The sequence below is a fragment of the Sceloporus undulatus genome, chromosome 4 (assembly GCF_019175285.1).
Source record: "Sceloporus undulatus isolate JIND9_A2432 ecotype Alabama chromosome 4, SceUnd_v1.1, whole genome shotgun sequence".
NCBI lineage: Eukaryota > Metazoa > Chordata > Lepidosauria > Squamata > Phrynosomatidae > Sceloporus > Sceloporus undulatus.
Window position 1 is genome coordinate 175,315,926 of NC_056525.1, and position 18,994 is coordinate 175,334,919.

Consider the following 18,994-nt stretch of genomic DNA (forward strand, 5'->3'; position numbering starts at 1 on the left):
GACACAAGTGCAACCTTCTCTCTCACTTTTGATTTGGTCAGTTGGGAGCTAATAGATGGCTACACAACAGTTGAGCCCAAGGCTGTGATACCTGCTGCACAATGGTTTACAGAACTGTGGGATCCACTGTAACAAAGCTGGTGTATATCTGTTACACAAAAAGTGTAGGATCTTGGCCATTTTGGAGAGCATGTTCAAATTATTTAACTGTGGGGATGATACAGGCAAAGCTAACTTTCCTCCTGTAGCAGTAGCATTGAATTTTACTTCCTCGGTGTGTAATGATGTTGGCAAAGATCCTCACTTGAGAGACTTTGTAGATCTGTACAGTCAAGAACCTAGGGACAGTTAATCTCTAGATCCAGAATTTACAATTGGATTTTTGGTTTAATTTCTTGTTTCTGTATTTCACCTTTCCTTAATTCTTAATTCAAGGCCAGTGCAACAGATAATGGTACATAAAAGCTACAGAAAGCAGCTCTAGTATGAATGCCTTTGAGATCAATACTTTCTTAGAGCCCAAACAAAGGAAAGAATCTTCCAGAGCCTGCATGGTCTAAAGAAAGAACTTTCTGCTCTGATGGTCAATAATCAGCTCTTAGGGGTGTGTTCAACATTGGGATTTTGAGAACAGTTCATGCATGAGCACAACTTAATCAAGAACTTGATAACAAGCATGCTGATACTTCTCTCAGCAATGATCACGATTTGGGTCCTCCTGTAGATGATTTCTTTCTGGATTAGGAAAGGCAGGGCATGATTTTACCAAGCTAGACAATTGTGGAAGAACTGCAGGTTGACATACTTGAAATTTCCCAGTTTATCTTCTCTGATTGACCTGCTTATACTGCATGAGTGCCAGGATGATCAGGCAGTGGAAATTAATGGGGCAGGCTTAGTTAGAGGGCACAGCTAATTAGGGGGCAGAGTAGGTTGGAATCTCAAAGTGAAGACTCACTGTGAATTTCAGTTAAGCAGGCAGTGATTTGGATTTAACCAGGACCTCTTTGAGTAAGGAACTTCACTCTAAGGCTGATTTCTGTATCTCTATATTTAATTTGCCATTAAATCAGACAGATGGTTCATAGAAAGAAAGTACAGAAGCGCTATCTGAACTGTGATCCATAACTATGATCTATGATCTGGGGGCGACAACAGAAAACACCCTCTGGGAGGTAGCTGAAAGCCTAGATCTTTGAGGCTGCAGCAAATTCCTCCCAGAGGACCGGAGTGTGCTGGGAGGATTATATGGGAGGAGGCGGTCCCTGAGATAGTTTGGACCCAAGCTATTTAGGACTTTAAAGGTGATAATCAACACCTTGTACTGGGCCTGGAAACTAATAGGCAGCCTGTGGAGGGACTTTAATACAAGAGTAATATGGTCCCTCCTCGATGTTCCTGACGCTACTCTAGCCACCATATTCTGCACTAATTGCAGTTTCCGAATCAAGCACAAGGGTAGCCGCATGTAGAGCGCGTTACAGAAATCTAGATGTGAGGTTACCAGCGCGTGTACAATAGTCTCAAGATCCCTTACTTCCAGAAAAGGGCGCAGTTGGCGTATCAGCCAAAGCTGATAGCAGGCACTCTTGATTGTCACATTTACCTGATTTGTCATCAGGAGCGACGAGTCAAGGAGCACCCCCAGACTGCGAACACAGTCACTGGAGGAGAGTGTGACCCCATCCAGGACTGGAAGTTACAGCCCAATTCTTGGTTTCGGGGCTGCTACTGTGAGCACCTCCGTCTTGTCCGCATTCAGTTTCAATCTGTTTTTCCTCATCCAGCCCATTACTGCCCGAAGACATTAATAAATAAATAAAGTTTTTATTTATATCCCGCTCCTTCCTCTGATCAGGGCGGCTTACAACAAGGTTAAAAACATTAATACATAAAACATTAAAATACAAGAAATACATTAAAATACAAATACATCAGCCCTCCATTCAAACAATAAAAATAACAGGCAAAAAAGCCCCATAGCCCAACCTCTTGGCCACGGAAGAGGAGGGAGGCCCACAGGATTTTATTCGGGGAATGCCTGTTGGAACAGGAAGGTTTTCAGGTCCTTCCTGAATTGGGCCAGGGTGGTAGTCGAACGGAGCTCAGTGGGCAGCGTATTCCAAAGGGCTGGGGCAGCAGTGGAAAATGTCCTCCGTGTAGTGGAGGATAATCTCGCCCCAGCACCTTCAGTAATTGCTGCCCAGACGTTCTGAGGGTGTGAGGCGGAATGTACGGGGAGAGGCGGTCCTTTAGGTATCCTGGGCCCATTAATTGAGAGAAGAGATGTCATCAGAATTCAAGGCCGACGAACGAGACATGGAGAAATAGATCTGGGTGTCATCAGCGTACTGATAACACCCAGCTCCATAACTCTGAATAATCTCACCCAGCGGCTTCATATAGATGTTAAAAAACATTGGGGACAGTATAGCACCCTGTGGAACCCCACAGGTGAGCTCCCTTTTACTGGAGCAGCTGTCCCCGAGCAGCACCCTCTGGGACCTGCCTGAGAGGAAGGACCGGAACCACTGCAATGCAGTGCCTCCGATACCTAACCCCCTCAGGCGGTCCAAGAGGATGCCATGATCTATTGCAGGGGTAGGCAACCTGCGGCCCGCGGGCCGGATGCGGCCCGGCGAGGCCTTGGGACCGGCCCCAGCCCAGTCGTGCCGCCGATTGCTGCCGGGGCCTTTGGGGGGCAATTGTCTATAGAAGCCTCAGAAACATGCATTTATATTAACATTTTTTAAAAAATCAGCAATTTTTTTCGCATGTCCTCCATTTTTTTAAAAAGTGTCTTCCACTTGAAAATTTTGTCCTACATTTGTCCTGGTTTATTTATATATTTAATTTTTAAAAAAAATTATTTAATTATTTATTTTTTGGCTTCGGCCCCCCAGTTGTCTGAGGGACAGCAACCCGGCCCCCGGCTCAAAAAGATTGCCTACCCCTGATCTATTGTGTCAAAAGCAGCTGAGAGGTCTAGGAGCACCAACAGGGTTGCACTACCTCTGTCGATGCTTAGACGCAGATCGTCGGTCAAGGGAACCATGGCAGTCTCAACTCCAAAGCCTGTTTGAAATGGGTCTAGATAATCGGTTTCATCCAAGACAGCTTGGAGTTAAAGAGCAACCGCCCTTTCAATCACCTTGCTCAAAAATGGTAGTAAAGAGACTGGCCTGTAATTATTCATATCCAGGGGGTCAAGGGAAGTTTTTTTCAGAAGCGGCCTAACAGCTGCTTCCTTCAAACAAGATGGAATATGTCCTTCCCTGAAGGACGCATTGATGATATCCATAAAGAACTTCCTCAATGCATCCCCCCCGGACGGCCAGCCATGATGGGCAAGGGTCGAGAGGACAAGTTTTTTTCGTCACCCTACCAAGGAGCTTGTCCACGTCATCAGTACTCACAGACTGCAGCTGATCCAGAATAACTTCATCAACGGAGTCGCTGGACACCTCGCCTATGGTTTCTGTTGAAATATTGGTGTCTATGTCGGCTCTTGTCTGAGAGATTTTATCTACAAAGAAGTTATTAAATGCATCGCAGCAGGCCGTTGTTGGGTTAAGTAAAGGATTTGGCGCAGGGGATACCTGTGTCAGCTCCCTCACCACCCTAAACAGCTCTGCTGGACGAGACTCTGCAGACGCAATACGTGCAGAGAAGAAGGATCTTTTCGCTGCACGTATTGCCTCCCGATAGGACCAAAGAAAGTTCCTATGGCGAATTCTGTCAGATAAGAGTTGAGTCTTCTGCCACTTGCGCTCTAGTCGTTGTCCAAGCCGCTTCATATTCCTAAGCTCTGGTGTATACCATGGCTTACGGTTTGAAGCAGAATGGCAAGGACGCTTGGGAGCGGTTGTGTCAATAGCCCTGGGAAGATTGGTGTTCCAAGTACAGTGGTACCTCGGGATACGAAATACCCAGGTTACGAAATTTTCGGGATACGAAAACATCCCATAGGGAATTATTGTTTCGGGTTACGAATGTTTTTTCGGGTTACGAAAAAACTTTTGGTGCTTTTTTCGGCTTTTTCGCACGGAATCGCGGCTTTTCCCCATTAGCGCCTATGGCAATTCGGCTTACGAAGGCTTTTCGGGTTACGAACGGTGCCGCGGAACGAATTAATTTCGTAACCCGAGGCACCACTGTATTAACCAAAGCATCAACAGGATCACTGGCATTCCCAACCATTAAACCCTCTAAGGCTTTCTGGAATCGGATTGGTTCCATTAGCCTTCGAGGGCGGACCATTCTAATGGGTCCACCACCCCCGGAGGGGCGGATACAGGCTCTAAGTTCCATCTTGACCAGGAAATGATCCGTCCATGACAGTGCGGAGGTACTAGTAACTATCAGTAGTATTTACAGTAGTACTATAATAAAAAGCAGATCACATTTACTCCCCTTATATGGTCATGATTTTCACATAATTTCCAAATGTAGGCTACAGATCATGGCATCCTTCTATAATCATCTCTCAACTTCTTGAGAGCAGTACTAAAGAAGTTAAGAATAAGACCTTCTGAACACCTGAGTAAACATGCACAGGAGTGAGGGTAAAGAACCACATTTTTAGTTACTTAGAAGAAGCCATATTTGTAGAAAGAGATTTGATTTGTGCTGTTGACATAATGTATATGTGGAATAGGCACCCATTAATCTCATAGATATACCATAGCTGTCTTTACGACATCTCAGTATGTCTCATATTGAATCATCCCACTTTATCCAAACACACACAAAACTCAGCCCAAAATGTAGGACATTTAAGGTCCTCCATTTTTCTTAAATGTCCTACATTTTGGGCTGAGTTTTGTCCTGCAGTTGCCCTACAGTTTGGTCTAGATTTTGTCCTACATTTTGTCCCGGGTTTTAGTGGATAATTATGGCAACCCTAAATGTAGCCACTGTTTAGAAAATCATTATAATATTGAACAGTTATCATCATGACAAGACACAAGCTGTATGTTCCATGTTTTGATGCTATACCAGCATAGTAAATAACTATTTGTAACATAATGAAACCTTTTAAGATCAAGTACTATTGTGTCCCCCATCAATGTCCCCCACTACCTATCTGCAGTGGTTGGATTGCATGTTCCTGTGAGGGAAAAGCCTGTGCAGCCAAACACCGTTTTGTGATCATGCTGAAAGCTTTAATGATAAATGTGGAGAGGTAACAAAAAATTGGTTGACAGTTCTCAGTGACTGCTGTCATGCTGCAAATGTTAAACCAGTTCTCATGATTGTTTCCCTGATGCAACCCTTAATAAATGCAAACCTTGGGTTTAATAATGACCTTTAGTAATGTGAGCCTGGATCCATCGAGATGCCACTCACTTGTGAGGCATCTCCAAGTCCCTTTTTTATGCATTTTAAATCAACACACTCTTGCTCTGAATTTATGCATGTGCGTAGAAGGAGATGTAATTTAAACACATCTGTTCAAATATGCATTTCAGATAAACTTGGTGCTGGTTCTCATAATGTGGCTGAGGTTTTGACGTGTATTATATCCCCAAAGTACACACCAGATGGTATTTATTAGAGATTTAATGGAAATGAAGTTTAAGGATGTTGAGCTTTTGTCTTAAGTCTCTCATTTTAAAGTCATAAAACAGTAATGATCTGAGGTTATAAATCTTTAATGAAGTTTTGTACAAGGTTTCATTTGCATGGGAAGTGTATACTATTTAAGGATAAGTAAGCTCGGGTAGGAGTCCAAACTGAAATTATTCCTTCAAAGAAATTGGTGATGAAAAGTAGATGCACGAAGCATTTCAACTATGTCTGTTTGCTGAAGAAGCCACCTCTAGGATCTTGCTGCTACTGCCATGGAAACAAAAAAGATTGCTTGTTTCGTCAGCACACAGTATGTTTCATATTTCCGAAATGAACCTTTATGTCAATAAGAGCAAAGGGAAAAATCAAAGAAAGTTGGAAAAGCCCACTTAGTAATCAAATGCTATTATTTCCCACCTAAATCTGTTTTTCCCAGTCACTTCCCTATTAATTAGGAAAAACTTCAAAGAAAATTCCTTTCTATTCATTTTGCTGTAGTTGTAATATAATATCTAACAATTATTTAGATAAAAAACATGTACAGACTATGAGTGACCTGTTGTATATCATCTAACAAACATTTTGTATGACATATTCCAAGCTTAGGGAGTTTGTTTGAAACAGGTTAACTTATTTTAGCTTATTTGCTTCTAGAAAGAAGTACATTGCCTCTGCTAGGCAGGCTGTACATATATATGTGAGTCTTTCCAACACACATAGACCTGAGGTGCTAAAGGATTGGTAGAGAGATTACTGTGTATCGTAGTCTGCTTGTACATGCTTACCTGGTTTTAGCACATGTTTTACCATGCTTTTGCCCATGTCAAAATTTTCCCTACCACTTGGCATAATGATACGCACAGAACTAGTTAACCAAGTGATTAGGTATATAATATAACATCTTATCAATTGATAGAAGTCCTGAGAGATATTACTGTACCTCAAAAAAGCATACAAGTTATTGCCAGAAGATTGGGACAGTACTGCAGATATGTTGATACAAATTATTACAGACAATAGCAAATTGTGATTAAAATGAAGATCTTCCAATAGGATTGTGCTTGTGTGAAAGAAAGTGTGAGTATATCAGTGTATATGAGGTTGCACACAAAGCAGCTGGAATTTAAAATACTTTCCTCAAGCTCAATGTATATTTTATTGAGTTTCATTACAAATGTTTAAAAGAAAACACAGCCGTGTAAAAGCATTGTTGTACTTTTGGTGCTAATAGAACACAATGGAAGTGGCAAACTTCCATTATGTGGAATGGATATAAAAAAAATTAGAAGATACAAAGCAATATAGTTGTTATGCAACGGGAACACATGTATGAATAAAAGATGTTAGCAGGTGTCTTGCCAGCATGGACTTATGCTGATACAGTTATTGGCACTATGTACACCACTGGCACATCTTAAATTTCATATAAGTATTTCAGACAAACAGTGATTCGGTGGTTTGAACATTAGACTCTGGAGACCAGGTTTGAATCCGCACTCAACCATGGAAACCCACTCAACCTCGGAGGAAGGCAAAGACAAACCCCCTTTGAAGAAATCTTGCCAAGGAAACCCCATTATATGTTCGCCTTAGGATTGCCATGAATGAGAAACAGTTTGAAGGCACACAATAACAATAACAACAACAGATTTCAGACAGAATGATTAAACAATGTACTTATAGTAAAGCGTACAAATGGAATTTAAAATAGCTTCCTTAAACTGGATTTCTATTTTGCTTTTCAATATAGATGCTAATAGTTAGTTTTATGGTCCTAAAATTGCTTTGTGATGTGAAGTCATACTGTCCAGAGAAGCTTTCCTTTAGGTTTTTCTTACTGGTGTTTCAGAGAGCTCCTGGCAAAAACTGGCATTCTTTCTCATTCCTTTGATGTGCCACATAGTGCCACAGCCTCCTGCAGGATGTTTGTAATAGCTTTTGTTGATGAATTACAGTATTTAAATATTTTTGTAGATGAATTGTTTAACTGTTTAATAGATAAAAATGGGATACTTGTACCTCCTTGTTGTTTCTTATCAAGGAAGACTTCCTAAGTATCTCCTCTGTTCCAAATGATGAGGCAGTGCACCATCATTGGGGACCTCTAATGTGGACAGAGTCAGTCCATTAAGATAACCTGATCCCACAGATGTTTATAATTGTCAAAACTGGCACTTTTAATTTGACACATTAAATAACATAGGCTGATATAATAAGGACAGCTGTAATTGCATCACATTTGTATCACATTTGTAAACTCTTCCAGATATGACAGGAGAAGAAGCAGGAGACAAGTACATGTTCTTGTACACACTGGAAGGAATTCATGAACAGTGTGAAAGCGGTGTGCTCTCTTTTCCAGAAGCATCAAGGATAAATAGTAGCTTTAAATTATCTGCAAAACCCCTTCGTAAAATCTGCTATACACTTAAAGCAGAGTTTGACGAGCCCTATGTGGCCTTTCATATGTCCATGGATTTTATTTCCTGTAATGTCTCACCTTCAGCTATGTTGGCTAGGGGGATGTGAGTTGCAATTCTGAAACATCTAGAGGGTCCTAAGTTGCCCATATCACTGTGGTTAAATGCCTGTACTGCAGCCACTTACTCACAAACCACAAGGTCGCGAGTTCAGTACCAGCAAAAGGGCTCAAGCTCGACTCAGGCTTGCATCCTTCCGAGGTCGCTAAAATGAGTACCCAGCTTGTTAGAGGCAATTAGCTTATACTTTGTAAATAATAATAATATGATTTATTTATATGCCGCCCAGTCACTGGGAATCCAGGCGGCTTACAGCAGAGGGTATAATAGACGGTTCCCTGCCCTCAGTCTTACAATCTAAAAATACACGACACAAAAGGAGAAGGGAATGGTGAGGGGGAGGGGATCAGGTCCAGCATTCTTCTCTCCCTCTGAGGCCTGGACCAAGGCAGATAGACTGAAGGGAGGGCTCTGTTTCTTAATCGAGGCCGGGCCCAATGGCGTTGGGCCTGTCCTTTCACTCCCTCCCAGGCCAGAAGATGACAGTTGGAAGGAGGGAGGGGAGTGCTTAGGGAGTGCTTAAGTTCACTGATACGTGGTATAGAAATGTACTTGCTATTGCTATTGCTACCTGATAGTAAGGTTCACCTTCTAAGCCATCACAGTCTCTGATATATCATTGTACCATGATGCTTACAAGAAGTAGTGGACACTTGAGAAGGTGAAAGATTTTTCATAAACTGTAAATGTATTCAGAGTTGATAGAACTTGTGGCTTTATGTTGCTTGAAATGCAAAAACTTTATTATTCATCGTTGGAAGGGAAAAAATTCTTTAGAGCTGCTGACTGTAATACATTTCATTTCTGCAGTACATCTGAAGCCCAGTCCCCAGTGAAATGATGAATGTATGGTAGCTGAGCTGTGCCAATGCAAGTGGCACAGCTCTTTCATGTTTAAAATAATTAATAAACAAACAAATAAATGACTTCTGAACATAGAAAAGAAACATGACAGTGAGAAGGCTGTTCTATATGCTTTCTACACAGAATGCTGTATATAGGGAATGTTCTGGAATGGAAGATCAGCAGCATCACTCAAAGACTGACTAGTACTGGAAAGGCAATGCTAGTTCTCAGTGAGAATGATTCCATGTCCTCTGGTGCATAATGCTAATCTATGTTCAGTCTCAGAATATATTCTCAATGTATTCTCCTGATGCATACCTTTACTCAGGACAAGAGCCTGCCATCAGGACAGCATACAGAGAAACTGAATGGTTCCAATAGGCAAGCAAGTCATGCACCATCTTACTGCACCATTGTATTTAATGGGACTCAAGCACCCATGGAATTTGGTATTCAGGGGGGTCCTGGAACCAAACCAGGATACCAAGGGCCCAGTGTACTTTTATGATTAGGTTCAACATTTTCAACTAGATTGTAAATTAACTTCTCTTATGAAGTTAAAACTATTTATTTACCTGTTTTGTCCTGTCTGAAAACTCTTTTTTAAAAAAGGAAATAAAAATAATTAGTTTCTATTTTCCCTATTAAAACCACAAGTGTGTGTGTGTGTGTGTGTGTGTGTGTATGTGTGTGTGTGTGTGTGTGTGTGTATATATATATAATCTTATTCCATGTCATTCAAAGAAGAATTTTCTTAGTCAGGTGTCATGGACATTTCCCTGTCTCTGCCATGACTGAAACTTCCCATTCACGTTCCCATAGAAACTGGGAAATACACATGAAGTGGATGACATTGCCAGTGCTGTAGGTATTACATGCTTTTTCTATTGCCAGCTGTGTCACTAAAATGACTGCTATAACTGAAACTGAAACTGTTTTTTGTCAAATATAATGTACATCTTATTAATCTTTGAGATGTCACAGAGGGCTACCTGCTATTCATTTGTAGAGTAATATAGTCTGCCTCACGTAAGTCTGTCAGATTTTGGCCACATGGGGCAAGAGCAGAATTCAGAATGTTTCTCTGTTCTAACTTTAGATTAAACATACAGGCAGGTCCTGGAAGATTTCAGAAATACAAATTCAGTACATATGCTGAAGTGCTGGCTTTGCAAAAATCTTCCCCATTTCCCTAGCAGTATACATGAAAAAGGGTGTAGTTCAGTAGTTAACATGCAGTTCAAAGAAAGCACTTGTTTGGATTAGATACTATATCTTTGGCTTTGGTTGAATTACCGTAGGTGCTAAATCAGGAATTTTGCAGATTTCTTCCTATCTCATCATAGTAACTGTTTTTTTGCCCCAGTATCCAGCACTGCAAAGTGCATTCTGCTTACTAGATCACTTACCTGTTGAAAGGCAGGTTGTATTCTCTTCTTTAACAATAATCCCATTTTAACTTTTCTGTAGTCTTTTGGCATGGATCTGGTTTACAAACCCTAAATCACATTAATGACTTTCCCGAAAGAACCCTGGGAATTTTATGTTTTTTATGCTGAGAATGACCTATTAGAAATCCTTGATCCTTCCCAACTAAAATTCCAAGATTTCTTGGAACAAAAACAGGACAATGAAACTACATTAATTTTCTTGTGTTTTCTTTCTTGTGTGTGTGTGTGTGTGCATGTGTATATATACTGTCATTATATATATGTATATATAGCTATCATTTCCCACTGCAGATGCAGATTCTGTACAGCTGTCCAGAACTGGGAGGAATCATGATGCAACACTCTGAAATAAGGAATAGTATTTTGCCAAGGGAGGAAGCTGGTATATCCAGGCTTCAATTTAACTCTCTTTGTTTTCATTCATTTCAGAGTGCCTGGAATAACAATTGCTACAGACATCATTTGTGGGTTTCCAGGGGAAACAGATGAAGATTTTCAAGAAACTCTGAACCTTGTAGAAGAGTACAAGTTTCCAAGTCTTTTTATTAACCAGTTTTACCCACGCCCTGGGACTCCTGCGGCAAAAATGCATCAGGTTCCAGCCCAAATAGTAAGAAGGTTTTTTTTTCCTGTCTTTAACAGATAGACTTTGGTTTAAATTAAATTGTTAGTTCCAACTGGAATAAATTTCTATATAGTGAATGAACATTTACATGAAATCATAGAGTTGGAAGGGGCCTCTTAGGCCAATGAGTCCAACACCCTACTCAGTGTAATCCCCATTGATCCAGTAGATCAGTTCCCATTAGGACTAGTGACTTGATTTTAACTCCTTATGAACGTTATCATACGGGGGAAATTGGAAGATCAATGCAGTGTGATCCCGGATGCAATTATGCGGCTTCACGTTATTGCGCTAGAGGTTATCACACGTAATCAAAGTCAATGCTAGGTCAATTTGAAACCAATCCAGGGTCAACTGAGAGATGTGTAAATTCGGGGAAATACAGAATTTACAAATTCTGTTCCACTCCAAAGTTGCATTCAATTGGAATTTGGCAGGTATGGAACGCATGTCTCAGTCGCCCTTGGATTGCCTTCGAATCAGGCTACAATTCCCAAGCTCCTTTGCTGGCTGCAGTTCCTCCCTCCCTCCCTCCGGGTGTGGAGGGCTTCTCTCTCAGCCTCTCAGAGTACTTCTGGAGCTATTTTGGGAATGAAGCAGCCCTCCCCACAGAGACACACATACACCGCCTCCCTCCCTCCTCCTCTCATCCCTTTCTGTCTTTTTCCCTTTGCAAACCCACCCTCTCCAACTGGAGGGAAAGGATTGGCTCTCTCTTTCTCTCTAGTGCACCTGTCACAGGGTTTTCTTGGCAGGTTTATTCAGATGGGGTTTGCCATTGCCATTTTCTGAGGAGACTGAGAGAGTTTGACTTGCACCAGGTCACCCAGTGGGATTTGCTGCCTGTCTTCTAGAGACATAGTCCAATGCTCAAACCAAGTACAAGGTTGTTTTGGACTGGTTTTGAATTGGTGAATTACCTAAATAATGTGAAATAAGGGGTAATGAATGAACAAATAACTTGAAACAAGGCAAAACCACGGGAACCGGAAGCAAGCCCCGCAGGAAGTGTAAAAAGGTCACGATCCGATTCTGTCCTCACCGCGCATGTGCAGGGATGCTAATTCGAATTCTAGACTATGATTATCATATGATAATTTCTTTTGCATTTGCACTACTTTGGCTTTGGGATGGACGCTGTGTTCTTCTGTGGTGTGATAGCCTTCCATTTACTTGTGTTCATTTCCGAATTGGCCCTATTTTCTTTTATTTCAAAATTGAGAGACATTCCTCCCATGTGATAACGTCCTATGAAAAGTAATGTGGAGTTGACAGAAAGGAAATAAATGTGGATGCAATGAGCCCTTTTTGTTTGTTTCTTTACTTAGAAGCCTCAGAGGGAGCGATCAGGCAGACCCAGCAACATCAGGGACTGCCTGAAGGACGAGACTTCTCCCCCTTTAACTGTCACCTTGTACTTTGTATTGTATTACAATTTTTACTGTACACCGCTATGATCATTGTGGAATAGCGGTCTATAAATAAAACATATTATTATTATTATTATTATTATTATTATTATTATTATATTGTGCAACAAATTGAGGGTTTTATTGGTCTTATTCAATTCGGAATCTTATTAAAATGCCTTATAATTAAATATACTGTTAAATCTAATTAGAGTCTAGATTGATTGTGGTTTGGTTTATTAACAGTTAATACAATTGTGATATAAGTAAGAATAGGGGACAGAGCGGAGAGCAGGAGGGATAATGGGTGGGAAAAAAGAAAGGAACTTCAAAGTTAAACATGATGGAGAAGATGGGAATGGCCATGTGCTCCCCATTGCCAAAGTTCTGACTGATTTTCAGATGTAGACCATTGGTGGAGCAGGCAAACTATTTCCTGACATTGGTATGTCAAGTATTTTTTCTGGAATACTGTAAAATAGGCTTTTTTTTCTGAAGAAAGGGATGCATGTGTATTTTTTCCATATTTCTCTACATGTAAAACAGGTCTGGGATGTCTCTGAGATCATAAGGCAGTTTTCCTTCAGAATATGAATCCTCAGCAAGCTATCTATATCTTCCAGCTCATCTGTATTCTTCCAGCTTTGACTAAGAGTTTCATTTAAAAGAGAGCATGAATAATAGTCAGGAAATTGTAAGCAGGACCCACAGTGAAGTCTATTCACATTTCCTTTTATACATTACTTATATACCATACTCAACTTTGGTAACCCTTGGGATATGCTATGGCCAGGTGGCCTGCCAAAAAGGTTCAGTTCTGGCTTTGAAAAATTGAGTTTTTAAAATTTAAGCAAAGAAAAGCTGTTTGGTTCCTGTTTAAAAGGTGATTGGCACTTCTGCAGGATTCCAGGAGGGACTATACATCCCTTTTTGCCTCTGCTGCCTTTAAATTTACAACCCACTGCCATTCTTGACACAGCTCTTCTGTGGCAGGAGGACAACTGCTTGTTATGAATGTATTGCTCCATCCTGCCATGGAGCAGCAGCAGCAGCCTAGTTAACCCTTATCTAACCTAATGAAGAATTGGCACCAACCAGAGACCCTCCAACAAGACTCTGATCATGAGCTGGGCATTGCTAAGGGAATCCAGAAGTAGTTGGCACTTGGGTAGTATATTATGCAGAGATAGTGTAAGTAAGAAGTACAATGGGTCTGTTAACTCCTGTGGAAGTAAGAATCTTAGGCCCGTTACAGACGGGCCTAAAAGTGTGCGCTCTGCGCATGCTAGGGTTACAAAGGGGCGTCCTTTCTGGACACCCCCAACCCTAGGATACGCGGAGCATGCACAAAATGGCGGCGGCCATTCCACACGGCCGCCGCCATTACTACATCATGTCTGCGCCACCTCTAAACGGGGCGGTGCGGTTGTGACGTAGTGGGGTCGCGTGAGGGCGCCTAGTGCACCCTTTCCACGGCCCCAGAAGTTCCAGGTTTGCGTTGCTGGGCGCAGCCTTTAGATGGCTGTGCCCAGCGACGCAACGGAGAAAGGGGCCAAGCAGCCACTTTCTCCTCCTCCCCGCCGCCGCGGGGTGTCCTTGGGACTTGAAGCCCCAAGGACACCCCTTTCCAGGCCTCGGGGAAGTGGACTTTTGCTGCTTCCCCGCAGCCTGGAAAGCGGTGGATCGGGGCCTCAGCGGCTGCCACTCTGGCCACTGAGGCCCCGATCCAGCTGGGAAAGGGGCGGGTGCAGGCCGCCGCTTTTCGGCAGTCTGTAACGCGCCTTAGTAAGACTCATGCTGTAGTAAACCCTAATATATCACACTATCCAGACTGCTGCCTGGCATAGTGGTTTTCAAGAGAATGTACTAGACATATTCAGATGTAGTATAAAATCCAGATGAATAACATTTTAAGTAGAGTTCAAACATTATAGTGAAATATTTATTTGAAGTACTTAACCCTCTCACTGGTAAATATCATCCTGATCCATCATACTGGACAAGCCCAAGCCTGTTGGATATCACCTGTACTATTGGCCACAGAAAGTATAATTTCTTAATTAAACCAGGAATAATGTCCAGGAATGTCTTAGCATTTAGCTTACAACTGGCTCAGCTATATATTTTAGAAACATGTTGCAGACTTCAGAAATAATGGTCTTAACATTTTCTAAAACTCGGTCAGGAATGTAGTTATGCATCTGCTCCCTGATATTCTCAGTTCATTGAGAAAATGTATTTCCATCCTAGTGCTGCTTGACTGTACAGATAAAAGTAATACTGCATCTCAAAATTGCATTCTTTTCTAATGTTGGAAATAGTGCTCAGGATGAAAAGCTGGCCCTCAGCCTGGTTTGGCTCATGGAAATATCAATGTGTTTTTTGAGTTGTATATTACCATCATATATATTTTGTAAGTAAATCCATGAGTGAATTGACTTTGCAGATATATAATCATTTCAGAAACACAACAGCCTTATTGGCTCAAATAAGCCCAAAATTTCTTCTTTCTGTGATCCTCCTCTCCATCTTACTCCACCCCACCCACAGCCACAAAGGAGGGGAAATAGATGTTGTAGTAAATTGAAATTTGCATACAATACTATTTGGAGCCATGAGCCTGTTTCCTTCCCCAGAGAGAGTTCCTCTATACTGCATTATGCCTAAGCTTGGGGAAGTTACTTTTTGGGGCTCTGAGTCCCAGAATCCAACTGGTTGCACACATTGCATGTAAGTTGGAGTGCAGAAAAGTAACTTTTCCATTCTCTGACTAAATCTTGAATACTCAGAAAGTAGCACAAAATCCCATGGCTTTCTAAATGTCTCCAAGGTACAGTGTAGTTTCAGGGAGAGGCTCTGATACGTCTCAGTTCTCTTGAAATCAGGGAATCTTCATGCTTCTCTTGGTTCAAAGCTGGATGGGGATTTTTCCTGATGTTGTGCTCTCCCCAAAACAGACAAACACTTAACAGAGGCAAGCTGGTAAGTGCATTTCTGGATTCTTGCAGATTACTGTAAGTGTACATTTCACACTAGTAATCATGTTTCCCTCCTCAAGAAGTTATTATTTTGAACTTTGGGGATTATTTGACTTACTTTCTGGGCAAAGTTGTATTAAGTGGTGTAACTTGAATTTTGAGGAAAATATATTTCCATAGCTCAAATTCCTATTTGCCTATATCCGTGTATGCAACAGTAAGGATATGTAATCCTTTTAGTTTTTCAGATCTATAATAATACATCTTCCTTGTTTTCCTCCAGAAAAAACAAAGAACAAAAGAACTGTCACGATTGTTTCATTCATACAGCCCGTATGATCACAAGGTAAATTTTAAATGCATTAATACTTTAATTAGCATGCCATTGAAGATGGTGTATATTTCAGCCATATTGACCCCCAGTGATGAGTCAAACTTTATTTGCTGCTAGGATTCTTAGAGATGTGACCTGTAGTGTGAAAGGAGAGTGTTGAGGTATGCTTTAAAAAGTGTATCAGGTCAATTTCATTATCATCAGAGACCCAAAACACACAGGCCAAATAATGTGTCTTCCAGCTGCTTTGGGGCCATGGCAAGCTGTGCCAAGGCCATGCCAAGCTGGCAAGAGCTGGCTCTTTAAGGAGGAAATTCAATCAGCCCCTGCAGGCTGCTGGCTTGAGACTGTGGCGGCAGCCCACATTGGGAGCAGGTTGTGCAGTCACTGCAGTCTTGACCCAGTCAGGGCCAGAGGCCACTCCTTCCAGGCTGTCTGCTTCAGCCCATAGAGGAAATAAAGATGCAGGGGAGGATCCAATAGTGTTATTTTGTTTATTGGAACTGCTTCCATTAGCAGAACCAATAGAGGTCTGACTCTACTGCAGATCCTACCTGCCTGCCTTCAAAGCCTGCTTTTGAGGTCTGGAGGCAGAGATTTTGAGATTGCCCATACAAGGTTTTCAGATTGTGTGAAGGGCTACAGGGCAGAGGAGAGGAAGATTCCCATCAGGCTTGCAGGTGCTGGCTAGTAAAAAATGGATTTAGGCCTCAATAGTGCACACTGGCATTCTCTCAAAAGCATTGTAGCTGCTGAAGAAGCTTGGTCGCATCACCTAGGGCCTAATTTTGCCAAGGCAAGAGTATGGTTCATGTTAGCAATAGCAATAGCAGCTTCATTTATATACTGCTTCATACTGAACTAAGCCGTCTCTAAGTGGTTTACAACTGTAAGCTAATTACCCCCAGCAAACTGGGTACTCATTTTAGCAGCCTTGGAAGGAAGCAAGCCTGAGTCGAGCTTGAACCCTGGCTGGTGTTGAACTCGCAACCTTATGGTTTTGAGTGAATGGCTGCAATACAGGCATTTAACCAATGCGCCACCAGGGTAGTGTTACCTTCCTAGAGAGGCCAGGATGGCTGTTCTCTTTTTGACGGCAGGTAAAAACATTTTTGTGTCATCAGGCATTTTCAGACTGATGAAGGTTGCACTTTTAAATGTTTTTCAATTCAGATTTTAGATTTGTATATATACAGGAATCCCCTATTTAGCTGACAGGGCCCAGAGGACTGTAAGAAAGTGGAATTGCTTGAAAAGTGGAACTCAGGGTTTTTTTTAGCTTGCAAATGAATTTTGACCACTGGAAACATAAATGACATACTATATCAGTTTTGAATAAGCTAAATTAACATACTATATGTGTACAAATGTGTGAGCGAGCAGTCCATAATGAGCCTCATAGGCAAGAAGAACTGACAAAAGAGTGGAACCCCTGTCAAATTAATGGAACTTGTTTGTAATTTGAAGGCTTTGAAAGAGTGAATCGGTGAATTATGAGGCATAAAAAGGTGGAGGAAGCCTATAGTTTTTAAGTACATTTTATTGTTTTTAGACATTATACTTTAAAAATGTTTTGTGTTGATTTTAATATGTGTTGTTTTAAATTTGCTTTTAAACCCTTTGAGTAACTATACTGGGAAAAAGGCAGGAGATAAATAAATAGTCTCATTCCAAATAATTCATTCAGTCTTGGAGTACCACTGTAAAGGCTTAATTTCAAAAATGTTAAAGCTTGTGTAAATTGATTAAGTAGGACTTCTGAAGGGAATATTGTGTTACATTATGCAGCTGGAGCTGGTTTAAACTAAAAGTAATAGTAGATCAATTAAGATCTAATAAAGAGCAGCCAGTGAAGAGCCAAAAGCTTTGATATTTTTTCCTTGTCTGAATTCCCTAGTGGCACAATTCTTTTTTTCATTCATGGTACCCATTTTTTTTTAAATCCCTTATTCTTTTATTAGCACCTATATTGAAACTGGCCATTTACAACCTCTACTGCTTTCATATCCTTTGCGGCACTATATCAAAGTATCTTCAAATGATTTTGACTTTGACTGTGAATTTACAGACTTATTTTTCAAATTACTGATCAGGAGGTGAAAAGAATCAGGGAATGAATATATATATATATATATGAAAAGAATATAAATGTGTGGACTTGTTCTTCAGGGTCATGGTTTTTGAGCGGGTCTTGGAAATGGGCATGAAACAATAAGAGAAGTGCGCTAAGTTTGGGCAGATGTAGTCTTGGACATCAAGTAATCTTTGCTGTATACACTTTACAATTAAATCTTATTTTGTGTCTCAACCACTCAATTTTCTTTTTGTATTTCTCCACCCCAAACTTCCCAAAAACCTGGTAGCAGCTTTTGTATGCAAACCCTATGCTGTTGTTCTTAGTTTAAACATTTGGTGTAACCTAATAATGTTCACATCAGATTACAATGTCTAGGTTACAGTTTCTGTAATTTAATACATTGATGCAGCTGCTGCCATATTGGAGGGAGATGGGCAAATTAAATCACTTTACGTATTTTTAGAACCTAATGTTTTCCACAGATATATTTTTTTAAAGGATTGTTCTTTACATTTCTTGGAAGTACATTCATTAGAATGACTTTAGTGGAATGTATTTCCACATCATGGCTATAATCCAGCAAAATCCTAAACTTTGAAGGGGAGGTTACCTTTTCCACCCTCCTTTTCCTTACTTTCTTTCTAACACAACTGCATTCTGCTTTGCAAGAGACTGATAAATTGGAAAAATGTGTGCACAAGACTGAATTAGGAGTAAAAGACTTAAAACTGTAGCAGAAATATTTCCACATGGAATATAAAGCATAAAATGTAATAATTGTAAAGCTGCATTTTATCCTTGTAGAGATACGGTATTCCCTCCTTTGTATCTTGAAATTTCTACAAGGAAAAATTTGTCTCTTGTAGTCTGATGTTTAGCATTTCATTTCCCACTATGCTCAAAAAGAAAAGATGGAACACAGGCAAAGGTTGCAGGAGGCAACAATATCTGTGCATTTCAGGGTCTTTCTACTACAGTCGTCCCTCCATTTTCACGGACTTCGACTCCACAGTCGCTGTTCTGTGCGGATCAGCAATGCCATAGAGTTTTTACCTACATTGTTTATGTAGATCTGTATGGATTCTGTGACAAAATGTGATCCCGAGGAAATCAAATGTCCCCTTCTATTACAAGTAAGTTAGAGTACAGCCTCTCTATATATT

General features: G+C 40.9%; 1 protein-coding gene across 4 annotated transcripts in view; it reads left to right on the top strand.

Moving 5' to 3' along the window:
• CDKAL1 (CDK5 regulatory subunit associated protein 1 like 1) overlaps positions 1-18,994 on the top strand; it is a 332,139-nt gene that overhangs the window by 235,388 nt on the left and 77,757 nt on the right. For all 4 annotated transcript variants that reach the window (XM_042462008.1, XM_042462010.1, XM_042462009.1 and 1 more), the window contains 2 exons: positions 10,838-11,018; positions 15,704-15,766. In XM_042462008.1, the coding sequence (XP_042317942.1) occupies positions 10,838-11,018; positions 15,704-15,766 (244 nt within the window). The remainder of the gene's footprint in view (positions 1-10,837; positions 11,019-15,703; positions 15,767-18,994) is intronic.